Source organism: Ictalurus furcatus, chromosome 7, assembly GCF_023375685.1.
Source record: "Ictalurus furcatus strain D&B chromosome 7, Billie_1.0, whole genome shotgun sequence".
NCBI classification, from domain to species: Eukaryota; Metazoa; Chordata; class Actinopteri; order Siluriformes; family Ictaluridae; genus Ictalurus; species Ictalurus furcatus.
The window spans coordinates 4,810,051-4,825,041 of NC_071261.1; the positions used below are offsets into that span (position 1 = coordinate 4,810,051).

Here is a 14,991-nt window from a genome sequence, read left to right on the forward strand (position 1 = left end):
AGGTTTATCGTTGGTTTCAGGTGGCTATGGCCCATTTGCAGACCACGCATTCCTTCCTGGGACCTTTCTATGGTCCTGGAAGGTCTGTCAGGTGCCTCATTTGAGCCCTTAGAATCTTCTCTGAGGCTGACTCTGACTCTAAAGGTAGCTGTTCAGCTGGCCCTGGCATCGCTCAAGCGAGTAGGAGATCTACAAGCTCTCTCTGTTGCCCCTTCCTGCCTTGACTTTGTCCCTGTATTAGCCAAGGCCTTCCTATATCCTAGGCCGGATTATATTCCTAAAGTGCCTATTTCTGCTGCCCAGCCAGTAGTGTTGCAGGCTTTCTGCCCGCTTCCATTGCTCACACCAGAAAAAGAGAAATTGCATCTACTGTGTCCAGTAAGGGCTCTCTGTACTTATGTCCACCGCTCCGGCCACTGGCGTAAGTCGTAGCAGCTGCTGGTCTGCTTTGGCAGCGACAGTAGAGGTGATGCTGTGTCGAAGCAGCGCATCTCTAATTGGATAGTGGAAGCAATCTCTATCGCTTATGAGGCGCGTGGTCTCGCTATGCCTCTGGGTATAAGGGCTCATTCCACTAGGGGGTCGCCTCCTCAAAGGCTTTGTTCAAAGGGGTACCCTGACAGGATGTGTGTGCTGCAGTGGGGTGGTCTATGCCACACACATTCATTCGATATTACAGCCTGGATATACATTGATATATATTGAGTGTCTTGCTTGAAATCAATTTGGTCTCGGATCTTTTTATACAGGCCATACCCTCAGTATGACAGAGTGGGTATTTTCATTCCCATAGCATGGAGCTCACGCAACGTTGTGTTCCCTTTGAAAGGGAATGTCTGGGTTACACAGTTAATCCTGTTCCCTGAGAAGGGACTGAGACGTTGCATAGCTTTGTCATACTGGGGCATGCTGGTGAATTGCATCTTCACTTCAGATAATAGATGCTGACGGCGTGGTTCACAGGTGCCGTTTTTATATCACACGACTTGCTTAATTGCCATGTCACCTGATCACGCCAAGCCTATAAACAGGCATGATGTTACACAAGCTTCAGATACTGGAGCCGTCGTACTGGATCCCACAACGTCGAGCTCACGCAATGTCTTGTTCCCTTCTCGGGGAACAGGGTTACCCCGACATTATCTGTAATTGCTGTGAGTTCGGATTTAAAACAGATTTCTGGAAGAGACAGAAACTGAAGTGTAGGATGGTTTAAATGTAAAGAGAATTACTGTACTGTTAAAAATGCAGCATAATAAATGAATAAAGTAGTGTAGACTATAGATGTGATACACTATATGGACAAATGTTTTTGGACACCTGACCATAAATCCCATATGTGCTTGTTGAACATCCCATTCCACATTTAGTCCCCCCTTTGTCATTATAATAACCTATTCCAACTGCATGGCATTAATATGGAGTTGGTCATACCTTTGTTCTTATAATATCCTCCACTATTCTGGAAAGGCTTTCCACTAGATATTGGAGTGTGGCTTTAGGGATTTGTGCTCATTCAGCCACAGTCCACTAGTTCAGCCACTAGTCAGGTGTTAGGGTGATGTTACACTGATGTTAGGGTGTTCAGTGCGGTTGAGTTCAGGGCTCTGTGCAGGACATTCGAGATCTTCCACTCCATCCTTGGCAAACCGTGTCTTAATGGATCTCGCTTTGTACACAGGAACACTGTCATGCTTGAACAGGTTTGGGCCTTTTAATTCTAGTGAAGGGAAATTGTAATGCTACAGCAAACAAAGCCATTCTATACAACTGTTTACTTCCAACATTGAGGCAACAGTTTCGGGAAGAACCACATATGGGTGTGATGGTCAGTCTTTTTTTTTCAGTGCTATTTATTATTTATAATCGTTTATAAAATTATAAAATTAAATTTTTTTAAATTAAATGATAAAAATGTAAAAATCTCATCAATGCATAATCAACCAATGCATACAATATCAAAAGTTTTTTTTCTTAATGAAGAAGTAAGGTTATTGTATTGCTAGGAAAGCATTTGCAAACCTATATAGAGCGATATGAAATGCCTTCGGGAATTGTGATTCAAAGTGTTCGCCCATCCCTTGTAATAATTGTAGTGTGCATTCTGTACATGAGATGAATAAAAAAAAATCTTAAAATGAAACACATTAAATGATACTGGTATCAGAAGTGTAGACACGTTCTGAATATCTAATACGAAACATGCAATAATAAAACGTACAGTAATACTTTTACACAGACAAGCTTTTCGTACATAGTTTCCCAACTCTGTTCATTATAGTGTTTTACCTGCTCCCAAAACATCTTATTCAAATAATCAGCTAATTACCATCCCTTCTTGAGTTAAAGTTTGTGTGTTAACTCAGGGGAAAAAGTTAAATTTGCAGGACAGGGGTACTACAGTACCAGGGTTGGGGAAACTCGGTCCCATCAGGGTGTGATACTTCTGAATCTAGTGGAGGTAGACCACTGAACATGTGCAATACATAGAGCACGCTGTGTCACACACGTACAACCTGATGCTTAGTCCACAGCTCAAGCACATGATGAATAAGTCGGCATCTCATTTTCTTGGATATAATGTGGATTTACCTCAGATACAGTGGTATAAATAAACAGTGGTGATACTGCCATCTGATTGTAAACTTCAGATTCAACTAAATTTTCTCTTTTCTTCTGTTTATTTGTGCACATAGAGCAGACATCATGTGGTTTTTGCAATAGTTTTGTGGCTTTCTAGCTCTTCCCACTTAGTAATAATCAAAGACAAATGACTGGCAAATAGGCAAAAATGAGTCATTCTGTCATCAGTATAAAAACGTTGGCTGTTGTGTACACATGCATGTGGAGAAATATTTCTTCCCCTTATTTTTGAGCCAATTATTTATTACATAGAAAGCAGGGTTTCTTCCTGTCCTGCTTTTTGAGAAATTTCGATTTGTAATTATAAGAAATTTTAAGGTCAAGCGAATATTGAGGTTTTTGGTCTATTTAATTTGCGCATATTTATTCAGAATGTAGTCTTCCTTAGCAAAGTGCAGAACCCTCATCAGGCATCTTTTCAAATTAAATCAAGGTCTCTGCAAGTTCAAAGTTTTTTTTTTTTTGTTTTTTTCATTGATGATGGGTTTTGTGTGTGAATTCTGCAGCGGGTTCAGCTTTCCTGAACCCGGATGGGGATTCTGGGCCTGAGACAGATGGCGAGCCACAGCTCACCTTCTACACCGACCCCAACCGCAGCCGTCGCCGCAGCCGAGGTATGAGAAACGGTAACGCCAACCCAGCGTGGGGCTCTGGGGGTAAGGACGACATCAACACCGTTCGTCGCATGATTTGGCGCCTGCCTGCGTGTGTGAAATGTGTGTCGGGGACTTTGTTCAGTGGTTGAGCAAAGCAGTAGTTGTGACGTGTCTCAGCGTGCAACTACATCATTAATTGTTGTCATTAACAACCAGGCATGTGCCTTGATAGATGGACTGTGTACATTTGTGATTTGTGAGATTCTCCATTTGGAATGTTTATTTTCATGGACAAAGAAAAATGATGGTGACGTACAGTATATATGTGTGTTTCTCATCTCCTAACTGTCCTTCTGTTGGCACTGTCAGTCCACTTTTTCTCTATGAGCTCATGGGATGCACGATAATATCAGAGCTGTGCTGGCATCTGCAGATAGTGGTGTCCAAAAATTATTAGCATTGAGCGATAATTCAATCTGACCGATTTATTGTTTTCCAGAAGTGCAAGACATTTAGGCAACGTGAGGCTACCGCTCTAAAATGCATGCTCTACGGAAGTTTTTCAAAGTGCGCAGAGCAATATAAAATGTGCCATTTGTAACACTTGCTCAACATAGCGAACACAATTAATTACCACCAACATTCGGACATCTGTTGCGAGTCCTGCGAGTATGCTCGGACAACATTTTTGAAAGCAAAATGCACAGCCAAGAGCTTTCCACATCACACAATGGGGTCGTGTTTAAAAGAATGTTTGCGCAAAATATCCAAAGAGACCATCCGTTTAGATGAAAAGATAAGGATATTTAAATAATAATTCACCCTTCTACTCGAATTCTGTGAATAATGTGAATAAAAATAAGTCTAAACCATTCAGAAATTGAGCAGTCAATTTGTAAAGGCGATTACAGAAAGGAATTAATTAAGCCGCACTGTGTACTTGGCCATGCGCGAGAGGCGAGGCGAGGCGAGAGGACACTGCTGTGGGTGAGTGCACTGCTAGATAGACTCAGGAAATGTAGAACTATCATACCTGATCCCTCCTGACCAGTTTACTTTTAGTAAGTGTATGAGGCCTCATAAGTGTGGCTACAGTCACTGTATCCAATGCACCACATTCTGTTAAGGTGTTATTGTACAAAGTTTGCTATGTATGGCCCACTTTTTGCAGCTCATTGTGAATGATGGTGTTTCTTCTCTAGCATAGTGTCTTGGATATAGCTCAAGGTTAGTCAGGCTGTATAATCCTAGTAGGCAGCGAAGGGAATGAAGACACAGGCTTTGATGAAAGCAGTACCGTTTTTTTTTTAAGATTATTTTTATTAGGGTGCTTTTCCGTGCTTCTTTTAGCAAACTAAATCATGGTAAAAACAAAACATAACAAAAAGGTTTGCACACACACCACTGTAGTGTGACTGCTTTCAGTCAAGGTCAGCTCTCTCTTGCAGGGTCAACAGCCACTCACTGCAACACACACAGACTATAAATACTTAACGACACACTGGTGTAACACCTCACTCATTACTTGCTAGTTCTCTGTGGCGACTCCTCCCATTTCACCTGCCACTTGACCACACCCCCAGCCACACATTCATTTTAAACACTCACACTACTACCCTTATCTCAAAAGCATACAAAACAAACCAGCTATGCAGCCAAAAATGCTTCAACAAAATGTTGGTACGAGATAAAATATATCCGTAATGCTAATCTACTGTAGGTAGATCCCAGTTTCTGCTTTTGATCAATTTGTTTGTATGCACAGCAGATATGTACATGCGAAATATTGGATATTGGTTCAAAATTGCCACACACATGCATCCCCGTACACATTGTGCTTTACTAAGAACTCTCAGCTTATCATTTGAGTGGATCTCAATGTCTGAGCTGAGCAGCTTGACTTTAGAGTTCAGTTTAGATTGCTGGTCAGACGACAGACGATAGCCAATCATGTTGTCCTTAACTTGTCTCACCATACAATTACCAAATTCTTAGATCCTGGGTATAAAAAAACCCCCCAGCAGTTACAGCCGTGTCACCTCTAATCTAAATTAACCCGATAACACACATGGCAGTTTGTTTTGCATTCGTTCACAGTTTGCCTTGCCATGCTTGAACCAATAATTTGCTCCCTGTGATGTGTTGATTTTGATAGACATGTTTGCATGTACTATGTTTATACGCACGAGGTGACAAGGTGTGTCGTGTCACCGTCGATGTGATATGGAGTAAACTATAATTATTACGGTCAATTTTCTTTTGAAGCACTAAAAGTCACTTTTTTTCTCCCACTTGTAAGTAAGATCTAGGTTTTGTTAATATTAAATGCACTCGTGCAACTTACTAGTTATGGAATAATGAATATAATGAATATATAAAGTGTCAGTGTTCTCTACCTCTTAAATTCTGAATGCCAAATGATATATTATAATGCTGGGCTCTTCTTTAATTCTTTCTTTTTAAGGCTAGATATGGATTTAGGTTCATTTCCCGAAGAACCTTGTTTGTATTTTATTAAGTGCATCAAAAGCGTTTGTGTTTAAGGGAATTTAACGAGGGCCATTTCTCTTGAGTTTATTGTGTTTATGAATGTGTATTGTATTTTATGACCAGTATGTGGTCTGTGACAATGCTGCAGCTCTGATAAACAAAGAGAGAGCAGAGAGAGTCAGGCTAAAGCCTTTTTTAAATCTCACTATGGCTGTGCGTGATTACTCTGCTGGAACTGGGGATCAAATCAGCCAGCTGCGCATCATTCTGCCCATAGCTGTGCTTTTATTTATGTGCAGCTTTATTTCTTTTTTTTTTTCCCATCTCCTTCTCTCTTCTCTGTATTTAAAAAAATAATAAAATAAAAATTGTGTCATTGGTTTGTGAATACTTTAGCACTCCCCATCGATTTGATTTCAATGCACCAATCCGGTATGTCTGCATATGAATGCAAAAGTAGATAATAATAAAAAGGCAAATCTGTAGCATTCATTTTTATTTATTTATTTATTTGCCTTCCTTCCCAGTACACAGAGCACTATACTAAAAAATACATAAAGCCTCATCTTTTCACCTTTTTTGTCCATGGCTGGGCCGTGGTTCGTAGTGCTGTGCTGCTGCCCCTTTTTATGCATCAGCGACTCAGATGTAGAGTTGTTTGTAACTGCCCAGGGGGGCACTAAAAAGCTGAACTTCCCTGGTTCAGATCTTTTTTTTTTAATTCTTTTTGTGTTGTTCTCATATTCTCTCTCTCTCTCTCTCTCTCTCTCTCTCTCTCTCTTTCTTCTGTTCCAGGCTCCCCACGCAGTCCCATCAATAAGACCACCCTAACTTTGATCAGTGTTACAAGTTGTGTGATCGGCTTGGTGTACTCCTCTCACCTGTCCTGTGGCCTGAATGTGCGTGTGGTCCTTCACGTACCCGAGCACCTCATTGCTGACGGTAACTGCACCACTTCTTCTGCATTATGGGATTGTGCTTGTTATCTTTGGACTGTGCACATTATTCTCCACTTTATGTAGTGTTGTACACAGAGCTTCTGTTATTGTCAAGTATTAGGGATGCACCGAATGTTCGGCAATCGAAATTATTCGGCCGAAAATAGCATTTTCGGTGTTCGGCCGAATAAGTTTGACCGAACAATGACATGTTTGATGACGCGACCAAATAGCCTAGTAACCAGAGTGAGACGCGCGAATATCACGACGTCGATGAGGGGGCATGCGCATAAACGAGCTACGTGCACAAGCTACGTGCTCTTCGGATGTTTACTGTGGACACGTGCGTTTGTTTTCTTTCTGTTCCGGAGTATTCTGTCATGTCGTGAGACATAAGGGAGTAGAGTACGGAAGCAGGTAAAGATGTATTTATTTAAGGGCAGGCAGACAAATCCAAATCATAATCCAAAAAACTTAGTCAAGACAGGTAAACGGGGAAAAGAAGGAATCAAAGTTGCGGTCACAGAAAACAGGGTCAAAACACAACAAGAAACGTTGGGGTTATGCATCTAACCCTGTTCCCTGAGAAGGGAACGAGACGTTGCATTTAGCATAACAGTATGGGGAGCGCCCTTGCGGGCGTGACCGGTATCTGAAGCTTGTGTAAAATCATGCCTCTACTTATAGGCCTGCCATGATCAGGTGACGTGGCAATTAAGCGCGTTGCATGATATATATATGGCACCCGTGAACCACGCCGCCAGCCTCTATTATCTGAAGCGAAGACGCAATTCACAGGCCTGCCCTGGTATGACAAAGCTATGCAAGTCTCGTTCCCTTCTCAGGGAACAGGGTTACATGCGTAACCCCGACGTTCCCTTTCAAAGGGAACTTCGACGTTGCATTTAGCATAACAGTATGGGAACGGGACTACCCACTCCATCATACAGAGGGTACGGCCTGTTGAAAAAGACCCAAGACTGAGGGTCACTGCAAGACACTCGAGCCCGGGGTGGAATGAATATCCAGACTGTAATAACGGATGAATGTGTGTGGCATAGACCATCCTGCAGCAGCACACACATCCTGCAAGGATACCCCTTTGGACAAAGCCTTTGAGGAGGCGACCACTCTAGTGGAATGGGCTCTTATGCCCAGAGGCATGGCGAGACCGCGCGCCTCGTAAGTCATAGAGATTGCTTCCACTATTCAATTAGAGATGTGTTGCTTTGACACAGCATCACCTCTACTGTCACCGCCAAAACAGACCAGCAGCTGCTCCGACTTACGCCACTGGCCAGAGCGGTGGACGTAAGTACAGAGAGCCCTTACTGGACACAGCAGGTGCATCCTCTCTTATGAGGAATGGAGGAGGGCAGAAAGCCTGCAACACCACAGGGTGGGCAGCCGATGTAGGCACTTTAGGAATATAATCCAGCCTAGGATACAGGAAGGCCTTGGCTAATCCAGGGGCAAAGTCAAGGCAGGAAGGGGCAACAGAGAGAGCTTGTAGATCTCCCACTCGCTTGAGAGATGTCAGGGCCAGTAGAAGAGCTACCTTTAGAGTCAGAAGCTTCTCAGAGGCTGACTCTAAGGGCTCAAATGGGGCCCCTGACAGACCTTCCAAGACCACAGAAAGGTCCCAGGAAGGTATGCGCGGCCTGTAGATGGGCCTCAGCCATCTGACACCACGCATGAACCTCGAAGTTAGAGGATGTTGCCTCACAGATGCTCCATCAACAGGGGCATGGCTGGCTGAAACGGCGGCCACGTAAACCCTGATTGTAGAAGGAGCCAACCCTGCTGAGAAACGTTCTTGTAAGAACTCCAGGACTGTAGCTATTGTGCAGTTCACTGGGTCTAGCTGACATTCCTCACACCACAAGACAAAAAGCCGCCACTTGAGCGCATACAATTTCCTTGTGGATGGTGCTCTAGCGTTTAACACAGTAGATCCCTGCGGATGGAAATCTCCCAAGGAGTGCCGTCGAGCAGGGAAATTATCTCCAAGAACCATATTCGAGCTGGCCAATAAGGTGCTACTAGCAGCAGACGTAGACGGTCTTGGCAAACTCTCGCTAGAACTTTTTGGGAGCAGAGCGATCAGGGGGAAAGCATATAGATGTGACCTCGGCCACGTGTGCACCATGGCGTCCAGCCCCAGTGGTGCGGGAGGAGTGAGGGCGAACCACAGAGGGCAGTGTGCTGTCTCCTCGGAGGCGAACACATCCACTTCCGCTTGTCCGAACCTCCGCCATATGGACTCCACCACTTGTGGATAGAGCCTCCAACCCCGGGCCTCAGCCCCTGCCTCGAGAGGATGTCTGCCCCTACATTCCGGCTGCCTGGAATATACATTGCACTCACTGACCAGAACTTTCCCTCTGCCCGCTGGACAGCCATTTAAGACTGCACCCCAGCCTGTGAGGGACGCGTCTGTCATTACTGTCTTGTGGTAAGGAGATGCCCCTAGAGTGTGAACCGAGGCTAGAAACTGCGGGCACCTCCAAATACTCAGAGCACGTAGGCATCGCAGCGTGACACTGATTACTCTCAGAGGTTTCAACCTCGGATGAAACCCCCGACTTTTCAGCCACCACTGAAACGGTCTCATGTACAATAGGCCCAACGGTATGACATTGGCTGCTGCTGCCATAAAGCCCAGCAGTCTCTCGTAGAGACTGGAGGGGATGCCCAGGCCTAGCTTTATCTTGCTCAAAGTTGATAGGATTGATCCTACGCGTGTTGGCGATAGAAACGCCCTCATCATAGTAGAATCCCATATAACACCTAGAAAAGTTGTCCCCTGCACTGGAGAAAGCATACTTTTCTTGAGGTTCAACCTGAGCCCCAAGCTCCTCATGTGGGCGAGAACAACATCTCGATGTTGAACTGTCTGTTCCCTGGATCGTGCTAGAATTAACCAGTCGTCTAGGTAGTATAGTACACGGATGCCCTGGAGTCGCAAGGGAGCCAGAGCAGCATCCATGCACTTTGTGAAGGTGCGAGGGGATAAAGCTAGCCCAAAGGGAAGAACCCGAAATTGGTATGTGCTGTCTCCAAACGTAAACCTCAGGAACTTCCTGTGACTGGGCGATATTCCTATGTGGAAATATGCATCTTTCAGATCTATCGTCACAAACCAGTCCTCGGACTGAATCTGTGGCACGATAAGTTTGAGCGTCAGCATCTTGAACCTGTATGTCCGAAGAGTACGGTTCAGATGACGCAGATCTAAAATTGGCCGCATATTCCCATCTTTTTTGCGTACCAGGAAAAAACGGCTGTAAAAACCTCCCTCCCTTAGGGAATGGGGTACAAGTTCTATGGCCCCTTTTTCCAAAAGGGAACTTACTTCCTGCGCTAACATTGGGTTCTGTTCCGTGCTGACAACTGTGGTGAGCACACCTCTGAACCGGGGGGTCGGGCTCTGAACTGGACCCGGTAACCCTTTTCTATGGTAGACAGAACCCATGGAGACACATTTGGCAGTAGTTTCCACGCTGCCAAATGGTCTTTCAGTGATGTTAGCTTCATCAGGCATCAGATTTCCCTCTCCCTGTGACAGCTCGCTGACCAGACAAGGCTGAAAATGTGGGATGGCCTTGGCCAGGGCAGGCCCTACAGTAGCACTGGGGCTAACTGCCCTAACGACCTCATATCCCCTGATACGTCCCTCCGTGGCCCATCAGGACCGTTCCTTCCTAGCCTGCTTTGCTTTTATGATCATTCTTAGATCAGGCCTCTTAGCAGGCTGTGGCTGTGGCCGCCCGGTCCCCCTGGCTTTCTGTGGAGGGAGGCGGGCCGCCACATTCGCCTTCTGTGCCTCCCTCGCACTAGCGCTGGCCCGGGCTCCACTCATGGAGGCCCAGGTGAACTGGACACGATGGGCTGTTTTGCCTCGCGAAACCTGTCGACAGTGGCATTAACCGCGCCGCCAAACAGGCCTTAAGGTTTAACAGGGGCATTCAGCAAGGAGACCTTATCTTTGTCCCTCATCCCTGAGAGGTTGAGCCATAGGTGCCTCTCCGCCACAACCAGGCTACCCATTGAACGGCTGATATGACGGGCCGTTTGTTTGGTCGCCCGGAGGGATAAATCTGTGGCGCGGCGCAGCTCTACCACTGCCTCGGGCCCAATTCCCTCCTCAGTATCGAGCTCACTCAGCAGGTCTGCTTGGTAGGCCTGCAACACTGCCATTGTATGCAGTGAGGCCACCAATGCTGAGGTGGCCTTACATGGCTTAGAAGGTAAAGTTGGCCTCCCTAAATTACCTGCCATTGATGGAGAGAGGTGGCTCACAAGCACCTCCTCCACCTTTGGCATTGCTAAATAGCCATGCTGCTCACTCCCCATGACGGCTGAGTAATCAGACGTTGCGGAGTTATAAACACGGCTAGTGTATGGTGTTCTCCAGAAGCGTGATATCTCATCATGCACTTCCGGAAAAAAAGGGGAGTTTTCTCACTCTGGTTGCTAGACTATTTGGTCGCGTCATCAAACACGTCATTGTTCGGTCAAATTTATTCAGCCTTTTCACTTATTCGGCCGAACACTGAAAGTGCTTTTTTTGCTATTTTCGGCCGAATAATTTCGGTTGCCGAACATTCGGTGCATCCCTACTCTGATATCCTATCCGACATTTTTTGCTGGTATTGGCCTGACCAATCTTAGGTATCAGATCAGTGGTATCTCGGAATATATTTTAATATTTGTTTTCCATGTAATGTTAACCAAATTGACATTTTTATTTCCCTGAATGATATATAACAAAAACATACAAACAAACAAAAAAAAAACCCTACAAGGTTGATGTTATTAATATACAGTCCCTTCAGTAGGACAAAACCGAAAGTGCGTGGCAGAAATTTCATTGCAAGCACAGATATTCATCTTAAAACACTGTATTCCATTACTGTTGTTATAGTACACTGTAAAACTGGATAAGTTCATTTAACTCAAAAAAATTGAGGAAACTAATTACCTCAGAATTTTTAAGCTGATAAATCAATTTCTTTAAGCCAAATATATTTAAATATAACAAAAAAAAAAATTCATTTCAAAGTTTGAGTTTCATTTTTTGTTATATTTACGTGTATTTAACTTAAAGAAATTGATTTATCAACTTAAAAATTTTGAGGTAATTAGTTTCCTCAAATTTTTTGAATTAAATGAACTATCCGGTTTTACAGTGTAGTGTGTAACTACACTGTAGCAAATTCTGGTTAATGTTTCCGAGACCTGGTTTTAATACGTCTGCCATAGTAAATAGACAACCCCTTGTAGAATATTCACATATGCACATGGTTATCTCCAAACTATCACATTGCTGTCTGTACAGTTTTTAACCTACACGAAACATTGCACCCCAGAAGTATTAAGTGTTACAGCATGTTATTTCAGTTAGTTCTTATGAGTATCTGAGTTGACATGACACTCGCTCTGTAATGTACAAGTAGAAAATGTCACTCTGTCTATGAGGGTCTCCTCTGATGGTACAGCAGCCGTGCCAAAACAGCATCAAAGCATATTCAGGTCAGGACACGTAGACTTACACACAGAGTTTTGAACAACAATAAACCCTAGCCTTTTTCCCCCAAGGACCCTTTGTATGGGTTTTGGACCTTGATCGTGCTTGTGTGCTGGATGTGTTTGTTAATGAATTTTAATGTGACACCTGGAGTTTAAAAGTACAAGCCAGTTTTTTTTTCTTCCTCTCTCTTCCCTTCTCTGCCCTTGCTCTTTCCTTGCTGCTTTTCTACTCCCCATTTCAAATCGGACAGCTGCACGTTCAGAGATGTCTTGCACAGCCTTTAAAAAAAAATCTGAATATTCTACTGCTATATGAATATATGAAATTATATGTTTTATGTGGATATCTAGGGAACATTTGGAAGAGAAGAATGTACCATTCACCTTTTGAGTCATTAGATTCAGGTCATTTTAATAGGGCAGTAAATGTCTTTGGAACATTGTATGGTAATACTTAATGTCAGGTAAAAAGATAAAAACTTGGGATTTTAGTGGAAGAAAATAAAGTGAGCTCTAGTGATGCAGTCTTGGCTTTTATGAAGAGTACGAAACTGAATATAATGTGGCAGCAGAGTCATGGCCATTGGCTTCAGCCGCCTCAAAAATGATCTGTAGCCATGGATGTGTATTTGCAGTCTTTGGGCAATCTGGAATGTTACAGATTTTTGAATGCTTAAAAAATACTGATAAATTCCAGTCTTATTACAGGCAGTATAATAGTCTAAAATGTTGAATTCTGTAAATAAATACAAAATGCAAAATTTCCTTTCTTTTTTCCTACTTTATATACTGTAGTGAGCGAATTGGTCATAAACAGAACTTCATTTTTTGTACATATCTCATGTTGTGTACATATATATTCACTCACACACACACACACACACACACACACACACACACACACAAAACTATACCACTTATTATATTATATGCACTATATGGCCAACATATTGTGGGCCTGACCATCACATCCATTTTTAAATATTTAAATATACTATTTAAATATCTTATTCCAGATTTAGTCCAGCTTTACTGTTACAATAACCTCCACTTATCTGGGAAGGCTTTCCACTAAATTTTGGAGCATGGCTGTGGGGATTTCTACACGTTCAGCCGCAAGAGCATTAGTGACACTGGTGTTGTTTGATGAGGCCTGGACCGCACCAGTCAGCGTTCCAATTCATCCCAAAGGTGTTCAAGGGGTTGAGGTCAGGACTCGAGTTCAATGAAGGGACATTGTTATGCTACAGCATACAAAGTCATTCTAGATAATTGTGTACTTTCATCTTTGTGGTAATAGATTTGGGAGGACCCACATACGGGTGTGATGCTCACATATCCACATACTTTTGGCCATATAGTGTATTTTATTGTGTTATATAACTGTTTTATGTGTGGGCTTGTTTATCAGTGACAATGTGGTACATGTTATTGAAAATGAATGCTAAGATGATGCGATAGTGCAATGTCTCATAATGCAGCAGTTATAAATGTTCAGGAAATTGCAGAGGCGTACAGTGGTATATAAACATTTGTGGAGTTGCAGACCTGTTTATTAGACAGAAGTGCACCACTAGGTTATTAGATTTTTGATGATCATCGTAGTTTTTACTGATAATATGTGAATATTATTTCATTAACTTTCGCACTGTTTGAAAATGTGACCATCTATATATAGATGGTCCAAATATGGTATAGATGACCATCCAGCATCATACAGAGTATAACTATACACTGTACTTCATGTATTTCAGTAAGATTTTAATATTCTATTACAGATCTATGCAAATGGTTTCTAACTGGATTTTCACATTCTGTGTATAGTGTGCATGTATTAGCACTAATATGATGCAGTATGTTTTCTGCCTGTTTAACCCATAAAACTCCTCAGTTATTCTTAATTCTTGTTATGAAGCTACAGTGAAGCTCAAACCAAAGGTATGCTGTTATGAGTGTGAGACCTGGTTGATGGATTAGGAGCTTTAAAAAATTCTTTCGGTACTGATATGCACAATAGCATGTATTCGTTCTTACTGTACAGGATGTGGTTCTTTCCGCAGGTTCCAGGTTTGTCCTGTTACAGGGTAGTCAGCTGGATGCCTCTGACTGGCTCAACCCTGCTCAGGTGCTGCTCTACTATCAGCAGAATGCCAGCGGGCCATGGCTTAGTGAGCTGTGTGGTCGTCGCCTCGTCGACCCTTGCGAACACCAGTGTGATCCTGAGACAGGTATACACACACACACACAAACACACCGCTTCAACTATGATGAACATCATTGGCCTAGCTATAACCATAGTCAGCCATTTTTCTTTTTATAGCGTTCCAATATCATACAAAGTATTACAAAAAAAAGTCAGTGTTATTGCCTCAGAAGGTGCATCATATCATGACAGGTGCTTCATTCGTGTTTGATGTTTTATTGGGGTAAAAAAAAAAAAGCTGCCCAGTTTATGAAGTGTGTAAAATAATTACATTTCTTATTACTTTCACAGAAGAGTGAGGCTGTTTATAGTTGTTATAATGTAAGTTTTAAGAGGAACTAACCCCATCATGTTTTATTCCTTACTCAAAATGTGGGCTACAGAAAATTAAATGTTAATTTTCCTCATTGATTCATTTCGTAATTTCCTAGAACAACCTGACTTTTAGGGGGGTGGGGGGGATTCTGTTTTTCCCTTTCTACTATTTCCTTTTCATTTGTTTTCACATTGCATTTATTATATAGTCCACTGAACAAGCATAATTTGCCTTGTTTGTTGAAATTGAATTTTTCATAATTAGTCATAGGAA

At 42.9% G+C, this 14,991-nt stretch overlaps 1 protein-coding gene across 1 annotated transcript in view; it reads left to right on the forward strand.

The window, feature by feature from the left end:
• Window positions 1-14,991, forward strand: part of LOC128610658 (astrotactin-1-like) — a 175,726-nt gene that overhangs the window by 3,857 nt on the left and 156,878 nt on the right. The window contains exons 2-3 of the mRNA XM_053630075.1: window positions 3,150-3,319; window positions 14,217-14,427. Coding sequence (XP_053486050.1) covers window positions 3,150-3,319; window positions 14,217-14,427 — 381 coding nt within the window. The remainder of the gene's footprint in view (window positions 1-3,149; window positions 3,320-14,216; window positions 14,428-14,991) is intronic.